This window comes from Piliocolobus tephrosceles, chromosome 8, assembly GCF_002776525.5.
Source record: "Piliocolobus tephrosceles isolate RC106 chromosome 8, ASM277652v3, whole genome shotgun sequence".
NCBI classification, from domain to species: Eukaryota; Metazoa; Chordata; class Mammalia; order Primates; family Cercopithecidae; genus Piliocolobus; species Piliocolobus tephrosceles.
In genome coordinates this window covers 57,965,898-57,983,543 of record NC_045441.1, presented here as the reverse complement: position 1 = coordinate 57,983,543, position 17,646 = coordinate 57,965,898, and the positions used below count along the sequence as shown (strand labels likewise).

Below are 17,646 nucleotides of genomic sequence, written 5' to 3'. Positions count from 1 at the left end.
TTTGACAGATGGTTTTTCAAAAATGTGAGGAGATGATATGGGTTGAGTAGCAGAGAATTAATCAAGATGGACAGATGGGTGAAGAACCAGTAATTAAAACAATCCTGTTCAACAACATCACACATAAGATTTGATTTTGAGTCACATATTGAGATTCAGCAACTATCAGAAAATTTTAAAAAATTAGGAGTCCGGAAATCTGCTAGATAAATCTACCACACAGCAGTAACAAAAATAACACCATCTGAAAGATAATATTTTATAAATAAATCTTTGAAAAGATAGAGCTTGAACTATTCATGAAATCTTAAAATAATGAAGTCCTAAACTAATCATTTAGTTGGTATATAAAGAAAATAGGACAAGCAGTGGCTCACACCTGTAATCCCAACACTTTTGGGAGGCCAAGGCAAGCAGATCACTTGAGGCCAGGAGTTCGAGACCAGCCTCGCTAACATGGCAAGACCCCATCTCTACTAAAAATACAAAAATTAGCTGGGCATGGTGGTGCACACCTGTAATCCCAGCCACTCAGAAGGCTGAGGCATGAGAATCACTTGAACCTGGTAGGTACCCGTTGCAGTGAGCCAAGATTATGCCCCTGCACTCCAGCTTGGTTGACAGTGTGAGACCCTGTCTCAAATTTTAAAAAAAGAAAATACTAATGAGAGTCCATAGCTAGAACAGACACTGAATAATTTTACCAAATTTTCAATTTCAAAAATTTTAAATAAAGTATTTGTACAAAGCAAATTGTGTCATCTCTACACATTTGAGAGATGTTAGGTGAGGTTAGGAGTTCAGACTGACCGTGGACCAGCGTAGAGCTACAAATCATCTTCATAAACCACTTACAGTACTGTAACTTTTCTGATGAAAATATGAGACCCAGAGAGGTTATGCCCAGCATCATAAAACCAGCCTAGGGGAGAATCAGAATTAAGTCAAAGGGTTTCTGACTTTCAGCTTACTTACTCAATCATGAGGAAGTGGCCTTATTAGCATCATGGCCTTATCAGCACCATGGTTATTAAATCAAACAACCAAGCAGAAGCTTTTCTAGAAAAAAGTATGTAACCAAAACCTTTCTTAAATATTTTAACAAAAATGTGTAATTTAACATCAGAGATTTCAAAAGATACGTTACTCTAATTTTAGAAGTACTTAGCAGACATGTTCCCAAGCACTTTTCTATATTCTATTACCTCTGGTATACTGCTGATTTTGCCTGATAACCTTCTTCTCTTTGTCAAACATAGAGCTGAATTCAACACACATTAACCCAATTTAGAATAACACTCCAAGTAATTATCAGGAATGCCTACCAAACTAATCAAGGAATGGGAAATATCCTTCCTTGAACTGGCTATAATACAGATTTGAAAATAATTTAAAACATTTGAGTATCAAATTGATTCAAAATTGGGTAAAGTTAATCTTGGGGTTGGGCAGGAGAAACTTCTTAAACTACATTTTATTTCCTGTAGGCCATGATTCCACTCCCTCCTCCTAAAGGAAAAGTTTCCCTATGCTTACATTAAATTTATTAAAAATGTTAATAAAATATTGCTACCCACGTAATATGTTATATTGATAAAATACTACTTAAATAATATTTTCTATTTATTCATACTCTGGTTTCTTGTAGCGGAAGATGGTATTTGGAAAACAAGATCCGGGTGCTTAGTGTACTCACTGCAACCGGGGTGCCATTGTTTCTAGGTCCTACCAGTGAACAAAGCTAGGGGATAAATGTATGCATATATGTACAGACACACACACCCATATATGTATCATATGCATACTTAGAACCCATGAGTTCATAATGATTCCAATACAACACCTTAGACTTCTTTCTTGACTTTTGCTGTTCCATGATTGTAATTCCCTTTTCAGACAGATAGAAATCTAACTCCCATTATCTTCAAAGTATTTACTTATTTGTTCAATCAACTTATTTGCTCAATGTAACCAATCTACCAATGTAACTATTCTGGTTACTCTTCTACATGCCACCTCTGTAGCCCTTCACCCCAACCACCTACTTCCTCAGATACTACTGCCAATAACCGCTGCTCTGCCCCTCACTCCTTGGTACTACACTTCCTAGGTGTCTATATATCCAAACCAGGAGGGGAAGGGAATAAATGAACAGATGGGAAGGGAAGGAGATCAGTCATGGTTTTCCATTATTTGCCTTACTAGCTGATCTTACCCCTACAACCCACCCTTTAACATGCTCTCTTTCCACAACTCCCATCTTAAAGAATGGATAGCTAGCGATACTTGCTTTTGCATATTTTACTTCATCGTGAAACCTAGGAACGCCCTAGAAGAAATAGCATTCAACTGTTAAACTTGACAATTTCCATCAATCTGCCAAAAAAAAAAAGCCATGATAAGAGACTATGTTAAACACAAAGATAACACAAGCAGGAAACACACACACACACACAAGATTTAATCAAAGTTTTTTTGTTTCGTTTTTTGTTTTTCTTTTAGAGACAAAAGTCTCACTCTGTCACTAGACTGGACAGCATTGGTGCTATCATAGTTCACTGCATCTTTGAATTCCTGGGCTCAAGTGATCCTCCCATCTCAGCCTCCCAAGTAGCTGGGGCTGCAGGCATGCACCAACACGCCCAGCTAATTTTTTTTTTTTTTTTTTTTGAGAGTGGTGTTTTTTTTCTTGTTTTGGGCTGTTCTTTTTTTTTTTTTTTTTTTTGAGGCAGAGTCTCACTCTGTCACCCAGGCTGGAGTGCAATGGCGCCATCTCAGCTCACTGCAAGCTCTGCATCCTGGGTTCATGCTATTCTCCTGCCTCAGCCTCCTGAGTAGCTGGGACTACAGGCGCCCACCACCACGCCAGGCTAATTTTTTGTATTTTTAGTAGAGATGGGGTTTCACCGTGTTAGCCAGGATGGTCTCGATCTCCTGACCTCGTGATCCGCCCGCTTTGGCCTCCCAAAGTGCTGGTATTACAGGCATGAGCCACCACATCTGGCCACAAGTTATTAAAATATGTAGAAAGCACTTCTGTAACATTCTATGTCACTTATGATGACTTACGGAATCCATAGAAGGATGCTCAATTCATGGCTATAAAAGCTGAGACAGTAAAAGTCTGCCCAGCTATTCATCAGGATTAGATAACAGAGACAGATAAGGCCAGCTGTAAAATTAACAGGAAATGGTGCTTTTCCTAAATACACACTGCAACTGAAAAATGTCATAACAATCTCCTTCTTTGAGTGACTACTAAATTCTTACTAAGATAACTAGTTGCCTAAAATCACAGATTATAAAAAAGTTTGTTGTTGAACATGTATCAGTAAGAACAAAACATCCCACTCTTGCCTAGAGCATCTAAGTCACTTTGACATAGAGAAGCAGCCTTGATTTTCAACCCAGGTACAAAGATATAAATACAGAGTTTCTGAACCTAACATTTCAAATCTACGTTAACTTTGTAGTTTTCAAGACAACAAGATCCTGGGTCTACTTTGAAGGCCAGACCAGATGTTCACCCCATTATAAACAGCCCTGCTTTGTTTTGAGTCTACCAGAATACTGTTCCATTTAAATTTCACCTAAACTCTACCCTTCCTCCAAATTATTATAACTTTATCTTTTCTTTGGTTTGGTGAGATGGTCCCATAGTATCTGTTGGGCAATCTCTCTCAATGCAACAAGTCAATAAGCCTGACTTTGTCAGACTGTAACTTTGTCCCTATAGGTCTTGGGCTGATTGGGCTGGACAAAATCAAAGTGACAGTTGCAGCCCAAACTCTTCATTCCTGTGGTTCATGATCATGCAAGTGCACATAATTATGTGTCATATAAGGACAGAGAAAAGTAATTAGCTGATTAAAGAAACACTATTTTAGCTATCCTAGAGAAAATTCATGAGACAAGAAAATATAAGTTTTATTTTCTTCATTAACTAATCAAAGGTTATACACCCCTTATATAGCCACTGGGTTAGCCAGCTAGAGAAAGATCCACTGGTATAAAGTTGAGCAAATATCTTCCCATCCTCTCCTCATTGTTGGTCATGCCCAGTTCCACTGCCCTCCAAACTGCAAGAAACATTTTGACAATGAATCATTGATGGTCGTTGGAGAATGACATCAACATTCAGAGACTTTAATTATTTGTGGTATTGCCATGAAAGAAAGAAAACAAACAAACGAATAAACTCTTTGAACCACTTGGGAGAAAAAAGGACTCAATTTCCTAGAAAAGATTACTATGTGTAAATAACTCTCTATTGAGATTTGATAGAAAATACTTCTTCCACAGATATTTAACCCTTCAGTCATATAAAATACAAAAAATCACTGGAATTTAAATCCCAGACAAAACTTCTTTGGACTATAATTACTATAGTAGAACAGTAAATATTACCTTAAACTCTGACAACCATTCCTCCACAACCCCTTTCTCTGAAGTAAACATTTTTCCACATCTGTTCTAAACCTTCAACCTGAAAATTAACATAGAAAAATGTTAACGTTTTGAATACATTTAGTCAGATTACTATGAATAGAGATAATCCTATAAAGTTGTTACTTCATATTTGTGAAATAAGTTTCAAACATAAATTACTAAATTCATTTCAAAACCAATGTGCACAAACAAGCCTTAAAATGCAAGAATTCTGACAAAAGCATAAATATCATAACATGATGAAATTGGCTCTGCAATTTTCATTTGGTTTTCAGGAATGCCAGCTGCAAAACATACTGGACATTTTTCTCCAGTTTCAATAAAATAATTTCAAAAAGATCATTGAACTTAAAAAAAAGGCAGAAAATGTTTCAAAACTGTGAAAATATAAGAAGACATGCATCAAAATTGACTTTATAGAAAGCATTAAAGTAATTTAATTTGCTTATATTTCAGTTCTTTACAACAGTAACTAGGCAAGCCATTTGGTTTCATGAAAGTTAATACTCATTTTTTAAAAAGTAAAAGTGACAATATTCAAAATGACCACATTTGACAATAGTTATTCAGAAGATTGGGATTTACTTAAGTATAAATTTAAATAAACAAGCTAAAGGAAATGCAGAACAGTTTTATCTCAAGCAAAATGTCAAAACACAAAGTCTTTTTCTTTACCCATCCATTTGTATGGGAGTACACTTGGAAATATTTCCTGATGGAAAAGTTGAGCTCTGTCTGAATTTCCTAACTTCCAAATTCAGTCACAAATCCTTCATTAGGCTACTTAATTTTTATCAGCATTAAAATGTAGTAGAAACTCAGGTAGAGTAGCCAGAAACGAATTCTGATTCTATTACTTACTTGCAGTATTACCTTGGGCAAGATATTTGCCTTACTTTTTTTTAATCTGCAAAATAGGGATAATGATAGTACCTATTTGCAAGGAGCTACTGTGAGGAGTACATGTTAAAATGCAAATAAAGCAGCTATTTCCATTTCTGGCAACAAAGTATTATTATTATGCAATATTATTATTATTAATTCTTATAAACTCTGCTCAACTGTCTATCAAAGTATCCAGATATGCCTTAATGAACAACACAGGTTCTAGTCAAAGAATACATTCTAAGGTTCCTGATGTCTAATTCTCATAAAATACATGATTAAAACATTTTTTTGGTCATTCATTCATTCATTCACTCGTAAATGATTACTTGAGTAATATGAATTTTATTGTTAAAATAAAAAATATTCCTCCTTGGATCAAGTCAGACTAACAGAAAACCACATACATGTGGTGTATTATTGATTTTATAGAATCGTCTGTTTGGAGAAACTGGGCTTTGAAATTACGTCCAAAATGTTACCAAAGCACTACCAGATCACATTTATCCTCCTTAAAAGCCAACAAAGTCTAGAAAATTCACATCTTAAGTTTTCAGTACCAGGAAAACCTCTCCTTTGGAGTAACTTGTTTGTTTTTATATTATGAATACTGTGAGTTTCATAACTGATTCTCTTTGTCTTACTCTTGTTTTCTGTCTGCCTGTATCTAGGTTGTTTCATGTTGTTATGTATATTTGTAAAACAAAGCCAATATAAATGCACAAAAATTTTCTTTTGTGTGAATTCCATTGTTTAATAAATTAGGACAAAAAGTTATCACAAATGGAACCACACTACATCAAGTTACATAGAACTGGGGAGGTAAAATTTTTACAAAACTTCACAATAACTCTCCAGTTAAAATTAAGGTTAACTTTTTTTAAATTAAAAGAAATCAAGAGGAATACACAAGGAACCAAGAACAGTCAAGGGCTATCTTGAAGAACAACAGAGCTGTGGGACCTGGACTTCCGATAGCAAAGTTCAGTATAAAACTTACCAAAAACTATGGTAATTAAGCCAGTGGTGACACTGTTGGAAGGATAGAAATCAACCAATGGAACAGAATAGAGTGGCCAGAAATAGACCCACACATACATGGTCACCTGATTTATGACAAAAATAACACGGAAATTCAGTGAGGAAAGGATGATCCTTAAATAAATGGGGCTAGGTTATTTGGATAGCTACAAGGGGAGGACAAAAAGAACCATGACCCCAGAGATCATGCTGCATGCAAAAACAAAAAAACAGTTTCAGTTGGATCATAGATCTAATTGTGAACAGTAAACCATAAGGCTTCTAGAAGAAAACGCAAGAGAGTACTTTCATAATCTTAGGCTAGGCAAAGGTTTCTTAAACAAGAGGCACAAAAGCACTAATCACAAGGAGGAAAAAAAGGATAAACCAGACTTCCTTGAAAGTAAGAACTTCTACTCACCAAAAGATACCACTAAGAGAATGAAAAGGCAAAGCCATAGAGTGGCAGATGATATCTGCAATTCATATCTATGACAAAAGTTTCATATCCAGAATATATAAAGAACTCATAAATTATTAAGAAAAAGGTAGACAATCCTATAGGAAAAACAAGACCATCATTTATTCAAATGGAAACTTAGCACATGAAATGTGCTCAACTTTGTTAGTCATTAGGGAAACGTCAGTTAAAACCCACAGTGAAATACAGCATACAAACACACACGCACACACACCCACACACGTAGCTAAAATGAAAGACAGATCACACCAAGTGTTGAAAAAGATATGGAGCAATCAATATTCAGACACAGCTAATGTGAATGCAAACTGGTACAGTATCTTGGAAAACTCTTCAGTGATATCCTCTAAACTTGAGGATATACACATATACTCTATGAACCCAGAAATTCTACCCATGTTAATACTCAACAGAAATGAGGACCTATGTTCTTTGAGAGCTACGTTCAGAAAATGTTCATCTGAGCAATAGGTTTTTGTTTCTGTTTTGTTTTTAGAGACAGGGTCTCACTCTGTTACCCAGGCTAGAGTGCAATGGCGCTATCACAGGTTACTGTAGCCTCAAATTCCTGGGCTCAAGGGATCCTCCCACCTCAGCCTCTCAAGTAGCTGAGACTACAGGAGTGTACCACATGCTCGGCTAGAGCAGATTTTTTTTAATAGTCAAAAACCAGAAACAAACCAAATATCCATCAATAGTTGAATGAATCAATTATGGTACACTGTACAATATCTGAAATTCTATACAACAAAATACAACTTTGAATGAATAAACTGTATCTGTGTTACGGTGTTGGATAAAAGGATGCAGGAAAAGAGAGTACATACTATATAATTTCATTTATGTAAATTTCAAGAACAGATAAAACGAATACATTTGTGTTAGAAGTTGGGATGGTGGCTGCTCTTGAGGGGCCTATCTTGTCGGTTCTGGTAACAGTCTGTTTCTTGATCTAGGTGCTGGTTACTCAGGTGTGTACATTTGGTGAAAATTTGCCAAGCTGAACATTCATAATTTGTACATTTTTCTGTGTGTATATTATACATTAGTAACACCAGTCAGCCCTGGGTCTCTTACCTTCCACTTGATAGAGATCAAATGGGTGCCCTCATTGTATAGCTGAGCTCACATGGACACTCACCCGTTTAGCATGCATGCAAGCTCAGAATAAAATTGCTCCTCCCCAAACTTCTCTGTCTCCTGCAGAACTCAAAAGGGAGTCTATGACATGCCTCCCTACCCTGAAAGTTTCACAGTCTCATCACCATTGTCTGCCTTAGGTCCACCAGGACTAAAGTCATTATTCCCTTCATCCCTGTTTATGTCCAGCACCACAAGAAGCTACAGACACCCAGGTGACATTCATCTCCCACACACTGTCATCATAACTCTTTGTAATCTTCTGTTTTGCTCCCATCTCCCATCCCATCCTAATTCTGGAAGGAGGATATACTTTCACTGTGTCCTCTGGAATTTAGAGTCTATTACCAGCAAAATCCTCTATATCTTCAACAGTTCTTCAAATGTTTTCTTCTTTTCATGAGACACTAGTTTCCCTGCATGCAACCTTACCAAATAGTGATTGCATTTCCTCACACATCCCTGAAAGAAACCACTGGGCCTAGAGGTAAAGTAGGTGTTCTCCTTCCTTCTTATTACCACTCAAGATCATTCTCTTCCTCCTTCAACCATCCACCCAAAGCTGCTTTGAAACTCTGTCACCATCATCTATCAATCAATCCACCCTATGCCCTTGCCCTGCTCGGTCTCTCCCCTTCATTTCTGGATGATCTTAGCTCCTAGGTCACTGTCATGCTTTCAAACAACTCCTGCTTAAATCTTGGTGATTTTTTTTCTTGCCTGAAGTCTTAATTCCTAGAAGTCTTAATTCCTAGATTTCTCCTCCTACAATATTGTCTTCCTCCCTGCCTCAGCTACTCAATCCTATGATCATAATCTATGATCATAGCCTAGACCACCTGTTTTCAAACATTTTGGTAAGGAACTCTTTATACTATTAAATATTAAGCCAACCTGAAAGAATACCCAATGGCTAAAGCTGGAACAATCTGAGTAACAGAACAAATAATGTAGTATTGAATTATAACCCAAAGTATAAAATAAATATACATGAGTCCATACTCATATAAATAAACAATTAAATAAATAAGAGAATAGGAGGTAAAGCTTCCTTACACAAGAATTCCCAATAATAGATGTAGACACTATTTCTTCCAGGAGGTAGAGCTTAGTCCTTGCTTCACCATTGAGAGTGCATTGGTCATAGCTATTCACTTCCAAAAAAATAGAGTATGGAAAGAAGAAAAGAGCAACTGTATAGTGGTGAAACCTGGCAAGCACTGCCTTGATCAAAGCTAACATCAACATGATGTCATGTGAATATCAAGTACCATCCAATATGATTACAGACATGAGCCACCGTGCCTGGCCCCTGGTAAGTTCCTCTTAACTATAAAAGAAAGAATATTTTTAGAAGAGAAAGTATGGCTGAGTGCGGTGCCTCATGCCTGTAATACCAGCACTTTGGGAGGCTGAGGTGGGAGGATCACTTGAGGTCAGGAGTTTGAGAAAGCCTGGGCCAACACAGTGAAACCCCTCTCTACTAAAAATACAAAAATTAGCCAGGCGTGGTGACGTATGCCTGTGATCCCAGGTACTTGGGAGGCTGAGGCAGAAGAATCTCTTGAACCCGGGAGGCAGAGGTTTCAGTGAGCCGAGATCGCGCCACTGCACTCCAGCCTGGGTGACAGAGCGAGACTCTGTCTCAAAAAAAAAAAAAAGAAAGAAAGAAAGAAAAGAAAATATACAAACATTAAAAATGAAGCCTGAAATATCAATGCATTACGTAAGAAAGAGAACAATGGAATTCTATAAAGTGTAGGATAATTTTTTTATTTTAGATTCAGGAGGTACATAAGCAGGTTTGTTACATGGGTATAGTGTGTGGTGCTGAGGTTTGAAGTACTATTGTAGGATAAGTATTTAAAGAAATGAAAAATTAAAAAGCCAACAGTGTTTACTAGCTGACATAAGCTTTTCTTTGTCCTTACCACATACAGTAACATTGTTAAAAAAAAAATTATTTCCATAAGCCCTGGGCTTCAAGATGAATAACAGTTACGACTAAAGGTATCACTAAAGCTTAGATAGGACAAAAAGCAAACTGGTCACAAAATGATGATTTTAAAACGGTTTCTCTCTACCAGCAAGCAGCAAGAGGCTCTCTACAAGTTGCTAATCCACCCCACATTTCATATCTAATATGTAACCTATTAACATCTATGCCAAAGACTTGATTGTATAACTCTGCAAGCTTTATAAATCTAATTAGACATCTCTAGTAATATTCAAAATATACTTGCATTTTAAAAAACTTTATTCTTCTCAAAGGTAAGAGATAAAATTAAAATACATGTTTCCTGCTGTGTAACTAACTTCTTATTTTTGCCAAACATGTTCCGGAGGAGAATATTTAAAATTACATTAGAAGGCTTGCTAGGAGTCTATGTCGTATTTCACTAGCCCAATTAGTCTGTCTAACACTAATTTTTTATATTTTCAATGTACAACAAAACCTTTCTAAGTCAAATATCTTATTCTTCAATTCCCACATTATGTTATTAATAACAATTACCAAAGTTTATCTTTTAGTGTTGTCATCAGAGACATACAACATTTTAATTATTTTATAAGAATATTTTTAAAGTATTTGTAACTTTCACTGTAAAACTCTAAAAATTTCCTTATTCCTACTTTTTAAATCATCCCCTCCATCATTAAGTACTAACTATAAACTACTATAAAACTTTTTATAACCATTTGTTTTATATATCATTATGAAAATCAAGTTTCTATAAATTTATAGAGCTACCAAATTTCTATAAATGGATTGTGACACATCACGAAATTTTAAACTTCTCTCCTATGCAATGAGGCCATTGCTGTAGTTAAATTAAGCACTACCAGAAGATTATCAAGAATTCCTGGGTGAATTTCAGGAAAACAGAATGGTGAGAAATGTTCAGATTATGTTACAGAATAAAATTAATTTAATTTTAGGATATTGCTGCTTAGAAACTGACCAATCAACTGTGAAGGAGGAGGGTATTTGTGCTGTTGTTTAAAAAGAAGTGATGTTGATGCCTCACTGCCTACCTAGGTCATCAAGTAAATAAAGCTGCCTCTCAAGGCACTAGGAAAAGTAAAGTAATTCATAGTAAGAGAGGTTTGGGAAGTCTTTCCAAAGGCCTATTGCTTAGGACTATTTTCCCCCCAAATCACAAAACAAGTGTCCGATTATCAAGAATAGAACATAGGTTTTTACTTAATAAAATGGTTTTTGGCTAAACCATCTTTTGCCTACCCCAAGGACAAATAAAATCATGCTGGGATATCAGTGTGCTACGGCAACCAGCCCAGTGTGTTTCTGTTGGAAAAGCTACAACAATTAGAAGGTAAGAAGTTCTTTCTTCTCATTTCCCATTTCTATCTTCCCATTCTTCTCAGATCCTCCAGGACTTCAGACAAGATCGGGCGCATTCAAGGTGGTATGGCCATAGACAAGATTCTCCAGGACTTCAGAAGAACACTGTGTCCAGGGAAAGGATATCTGATTTGGACTCTAACAAGAGAAGTTACGAAGAACTATTTTTTAACAACCATGTTGACCAAAAGAATACAGCAAACACAATGCTGTGAAGCTTCTGAGGCCAACAGTTACTGCTCTTGGATTTCTATTGCAAATATTCTCCCTCCTTTTTGAGCTAGCATTCAAATAGCCTTGACTAAGATCATGTATAATGTATTAACAAATTAGATTTATTTTAGATAAGAGCAGACAGAATAGTGAGATCTCTGGGAACCATGGCACTAAGATGAGCACTTCTTATTGACATTAATATAGCACATGACTCAGTGGTTCAACATTTTTTTTTCGAATAAAAATTATATAACATAATTTTTTTTTTTTTGAGACGGAGTCTCGCTCTGTCACCCAGGCTGGAGTGCAGTGGCCGGATCTCAGCTCACTGCAAGCTCCGCCTCCCGGGTTTACGCCATTCTCCTGCCTCAGCCTCCCAAGTAGCTGGGACTACAGACGCCCGCCACCTCGCCTGGCTAGTTTTTTGTTTTTAGTAGAGACGGGGTTTCACCGTGTTAGCCAGGATGGTCTCGATCTCCTGACCTCGTGATCCGCCCGTCTCGGCCTCCCAAAGTGCTGGGATTACAGGCTTGAGCCACCGCGCCTGGCCCATAATTTTAAAGTTTTAAACTGTATTAGTAATTACAGGCAAATTTCAGTCCAGATATTATAAGCATAAGTAACATACAGCAAGTATTAATAAATATTTATTGAATAGAGGAATAAATTTCACCCTTTATAATGCCTGTCAAATTTACCATCTGCTCTCCGTCTCCACAGCAACACCCTGAGTCTGGGCCTTTATTTCCTCTACATGTGCTGATCACACAGCCTTCTGGCTCCTGGTTTCTTCCTTTTTCCAGTGCACCATGCATGTTGCTGCCATATAATCTTGCTGAAATTACTTTTCTCCTGAGCACACCATGACATCAGACCTAACAAATATTCCACATCAACCTTTCCCTATAATATGGTCATAACTTACCTATCCAAATTTTACTTAACACTATTCTCCAAAATACTCCATGCCACTCCAGGCTCCATGTCTTTGACTATGCTTCTCCTCTCTATCTTCCTTTTGCTCCTCAGCTTTTACACCCTACCTAGGAAAAACCTGGGGCTCTTATTAATGAAATGCATGCACTGGCAAGGTAAGCTGCCAGGAGAGAACTGGCACTGCATCTGTGAGACACAACAGCATCATGTGATTATTTTAAAGACTGATTGATGCAGATAACCTTGACTTAGAAAACCTCTTATTAGAATTTTATAAGAAATCTTAAAAGTCCATTAATATGTTATATATTTCATTAAACATAAAAATATCACAAACCAATTATTGTACATTTAAAATTGGGTAAAAATCTACAAGAGCAGTTATTGCTGAAATAAAGCTTTCCAAAATGTTTGTACCAACTTTTACAAAATACAATTACAGTACATACTAAGTGATGCAAGTATTACCTCAGTGAATCAAACTTCAGTAAGCCCTGATAACATACAAATTATAAAGTTTATGTTAAGATTTCAAGAGATCAGTGTAAAAAGTTTGAACTATAATAATTACCTCAATCACATTCATTGACATGATTATCACACAATTGCATATTAAATAGCATAGTGATTAGAAATGTTTTCTACATATTCACTAGAACAGGATGTCAAGTTGACAGCCTGTTCATATAATTTATCCAGACAGTAGGCTGGGCAGGGTCAGAGTAAGAACAAAGCAATAGAAGTAGCAAAAACAAACATAGAATGGAAGGTCACATTAAGGGGTAACTCATTCAATATTTTCATATATGCAAAAAGTCAATACTACTATATGTTCAAACTGCAACATTAATAATTCAGCAAGTCCTTGAGTGTCTACTGAGCATAATGTAAAGTGTTTCTATTAGTGTGCACTATTAGCAAACAAATAGTAAAATATGATCTGTGTCCTTAAGGCAATTGTAATCCAGATGGCAAAGGAAAAGCAGGGAATAGACGAGAGGCAAATAAGTCAAGGTAGCATCTTACATTTCTAGAGGAATAATTGCAAGGGCAATCATGAGAAAATTATCAGAAATACACAAAATCAACAATGAAGAGTTTAAAACAAGGGTTCTGCTCACTATGCAACTATAAAAGATTATAAAAATTCCACCAAGAAAGAAAATAAAACACACACAAAAACTATGAACACTAGGAAGAAAATTGATCTCCCATCCCTGCTAATATTTTTCTTTACCAGAGATTTTTTTAAATTGCTGCACTTAAATCTTTTCCACATAATTAAAATAATCATCCTTCTCACTGCTGTTATCCCACTCTTCAAAAGAAAATACTGTTAACTTTATATTATTTCAGACTTTCTTCTATACATATACTATATAATCAGCAGTTCTGAAAATTCTCTACCCTTAAAAAGTATTGAGCAGTATACCTAAACCAAAACAAAATATATCTTTTCAACCAAGAAAAATATACCAACCAAATAGCACATGTATATAGATAGGTACCTATCTATATAGATATATGCTCAACCAAAACAAAATATATCTGCTCTATCAAAACATGTACATATGTATATATGCACATATATACATACATGTATACGTAGTCCATTTACATTTTGATTTTAACATAAAAATAGAACCACATTCTACCAAAACTTGATTATTTTTCACCTAATACATCATGGACCTTTTTAAAAAATATGTGGTACTCTCTCCTGTTATTTACTTCTTTGTGTAGTCCTCCTCCACATCAATGCTGGAGTTGGCAAAGTGACATGTTTTTGCCAGTGGACTTTAACAAGCATGGTGCAAGGAGAAGCTTAATAAGAGCTTCCATCTAGGATCTGTCCTCATCAATTGTCCCTCTTAGAGGGTAACCACCATGCTATAAGAGCTGAGGGACAGACATCTACATGAGAAGCCACATGAAGACAGACCCCGGAGGACAGCAGAAAAAAAAGGTTTTCCTTGTGAAAATTTAACTACTTGACAAAGTTAAAGAAGCTTTTTTTTTTAAATCAAAGGACTTTTAAGAGCCTGTAATATGCTAAATCTGTATTACTAATCTCCAAGAAACGCATTTAGAATGAAATATTTTCCTAAATGCACTTGACCATGGGATCCTTTGCTGTCCATACGCAACTGGCATCATTGGGAATATGGTCTGGAAAACATTCAATGTGACCGAATGTGTCATACATAGCAATGGTAGATGTCCATGGATAATGTTGTGATAATGACTAACATTCCTCAAGCACTTATGTTTCCGGCGCTATGCTAAGCGATTTATTGGAATTTTAATTTAATTCCTCATAGCCATCCTAGCTGGTAAATTAACATAATCTCTATTTCACAAAAAAGAAAGCTAACACTTAAAGAAATAACTTGCCCAAGATCACACACTACCAAAGTGGTTAAGTTAGGGTTAGAACCCACGCAGCGGAATTCCAAAGACCCCATTCTAATCACCATGCTATCAGCAATCCCTACCCACGGCACCTAAAACAGTTCAAAGCCTTTCCCTTGTCTCATAAATAATTTACTCTTGTTTACTCTTTTCTTCTTCCTAATATTTTCATTCTAAATTGAAAAGTAGGATATTTTCATTTTAAAATAAATTGGTAGGGAAAAGTAAATTATTCAGATGACTGTATTTGACGGCCAGGTTAAGAACGATAGGGTAGTAAAAGAACATGGTAGGGTACTGGAGAAAAAGTATTCAATTTACTTAGACCCAGCTCTGCCACTTGTTAGCATGTGGTTGCAGTATTTTTTTCAGTTGCAATGAAGGAAAAGAAAAAAAGATGAGAAAAATCTATCAACTGGTATTTACCACAGTGCCTACATACTGGTAACAAGAGTGGTCCAAAAACATATGGGTGTGACTGAAGTTGAAATGCCAAAATTAGACCAAAATTCTTATTTGCCCCTAAGTCAGAGGTTTTCTGTTCGGTTTTGGTTTCCTTTGCTTTATGGCAAACTTTTTTTTTTTTTTAATTCTGGGGCTGAGATCTTTGTTCAGTTCTCTAATTTAGTTTACCCTACTTTCAGAACTACGGGAAAACTGCCTCCAAATGATGAAAGAGCAAATGTTTTGCTTTTGTATATGTTTGAAATTTTCTCTTCAGTGAAGTATCTCAAAGCACTGTAAAAACTGACTGAAGAACGCAGCACTATTTGATACATAACTCAATTAAAAATGTCAAGAAGAAATAATAGTAAAAATTGTATATGTATGTGCATATATATATATATATATATAGTTTGTGGCTACAGCATGTAATGAAAAAACGCTGACAACCACTGTGGCAACTCAGTATGACTAGTTGATGATCAAAGGGTACAGCAACTACCACAGCAATGGGCATGTAAAAGACATACTGTTTTGCCCCTGTTGACTATAACTCAAGTAAAATAATGTGACTAAGATTATACACAAGCCATTAGCTCAAATTAACATCATATTAAAAAGTATTTTATTTAGTCTTCCTCTTCCATTTTCTACCATGAAAAAGCAACCAGGTTTATTGGGAGAGGCTCTTGGACACTTAGGAACACAAATACCCTGTAAACACTTTCTCCTTGCCAAACTAAACAAATTCAATTAAATTAAGGAGTTAGCCAGTTGCTTGCCATTGGCTGTATTGGGAAAGGCGAAGGAGGAGCAAATAGTTATTACTTTCTTCATTAAGCTATCCAAATCTTTCTCTTCCATGTTTTACCTAGAAGTATATAAATTTTGAGGTTTTGACATTCGCCTTGGCAAACTGTTCCTTGGGAATAGGCAAATTAAGGGTATTTGAGATTTTGCTACATCCAAGTATAAAAGCCATCTATATTCGTTTGCTAGGGCTGCCGTAAAAAACTACCACAGACTGGGTGGCTTAAACAACAGAAATTTATTTTCTCACAGTTCTCTAGGCTAGGAGTCTAAGATCAAGATTCAGGAGGGTCGGTTCCTTCTCAGAGCTCTGAGAGAATAGTTTCAGGCCTTTCCCCCTGGCTTGTAGATGGCGGTCTTCTCCCTGTGTCTTCACATTGTCCTCCCTCTGCATGGCCTATCCAAATTTCCTATTCTTACTAGGACATCAATCATACTGAATTAGGGCCCATCCTAATTACCCCATTTAACTTAATTACCTCTCTAGAGACCCTATTTCCAAATGATGCTACATTCTGAGGTACTGGCGGTTAGGCCTTCAACTTATGAATTTTGGATGGGACACAGTGCAGCCCATAATACCACTAAAGCTGCAGTAATCTAGGGTTCAGCAACCAACCTGGCTCTTTTTTTTCTTATATTAAGGTGGTTAAATATCATCCATTTATTCATAAACTATTAAATGCCAACTATGTCCTAGACACTAGATTTACAAAAATGAATATGACATGGCTGACTTAGGGGATTCACAGACTATTAGGAGAGACAAATAAACCTAAAACAGCAGAAATGAGTGTATCTTAAGCTCTTTTAAAACAAACCAAGGTAAATCAGAATATAAGCAATAAAATAAAATAAATGAATGCTATGAGAAAAAATAAGGAGGAATGTAAAAGAAAGCGCAATGTAAACATTATATTTCAATCATTTTACTATCAATAACCCCTCTTTCCTCTCTCCAAAACATAATAGCATATGGAAATGTGGTTTCCAAAGCACAGCTCTACTTTGACTCCTTAAAGTTTTTTGCATTCTAAGTGCTTTCCTTTTTGCAATGTTGGGGACAAAGAAAGAGAGAAATGTTAAGAGAATCAAATTCCAATTAACTTGGGAGTTAAAGTCTTAGAGGAAGTCGCTGCCATTTAATATGTTGGAATGAGACTTTCAACCTTTAATGAGGTCTGCCAATAGTGGCTCAGATGTTCAATAGAAAATAGTAGGGCAAAGAGGGAAGTGCAATAAAAAAATGTAAGTAAACACAGTTAATGGTAGTAATGTGTGCTAATAGGGCCATAATAATAAAAACAACAGATCTTGACTGTACAAAATTCTATTTGATTCTCCCCAATCAGAAACTATGTGGATATTATGAATATAGTTGTTTTTCTTGGTTTAAAAACATTATAGTAACCAAAGGAGAAATAAATAGTTCAGTATGACCATGCTGATTCATATTAACTGGGCTAAGAGTCAATTTGTTTTAGCAGAG

At 36.0% G+C, this 17,646-nt stretch overlaps 1 protein-coding gene across 3 annotated transcripts in view; it reads right to left on the bottom strand.

The window, feature by feature from the left end:
* The window catches only part of FAM126A (family with sequence similarity 126 member A), a 73,616-nt gene that overhangs the window by 45,634 nt on the left and 10,336 nt on the right, over nucleotides 1-17,646 (bottom strand). For 2 of the 3 annotated variants that reach the window (XM_023215969.2, XM_031936041.1), the window contains exon 2: nucleotides 4,408-4,486. The exons of the other annotated variant lie outside the window; for it this stretch is intronic. In XM_023215969.2, the coding sequence (XP_023071737.1) occupies nucleotides 4,408-4,458 (51 nt within the window). In that variant the 5' untranslated portion in view covers nucleotides 4,459-4,486. The remainder of the gene's footprint in view (nucleotides 1-4,407; nucleotides 4,487-17,646) is intronic. 3 annotated transcript variants of the gene reach the window in all.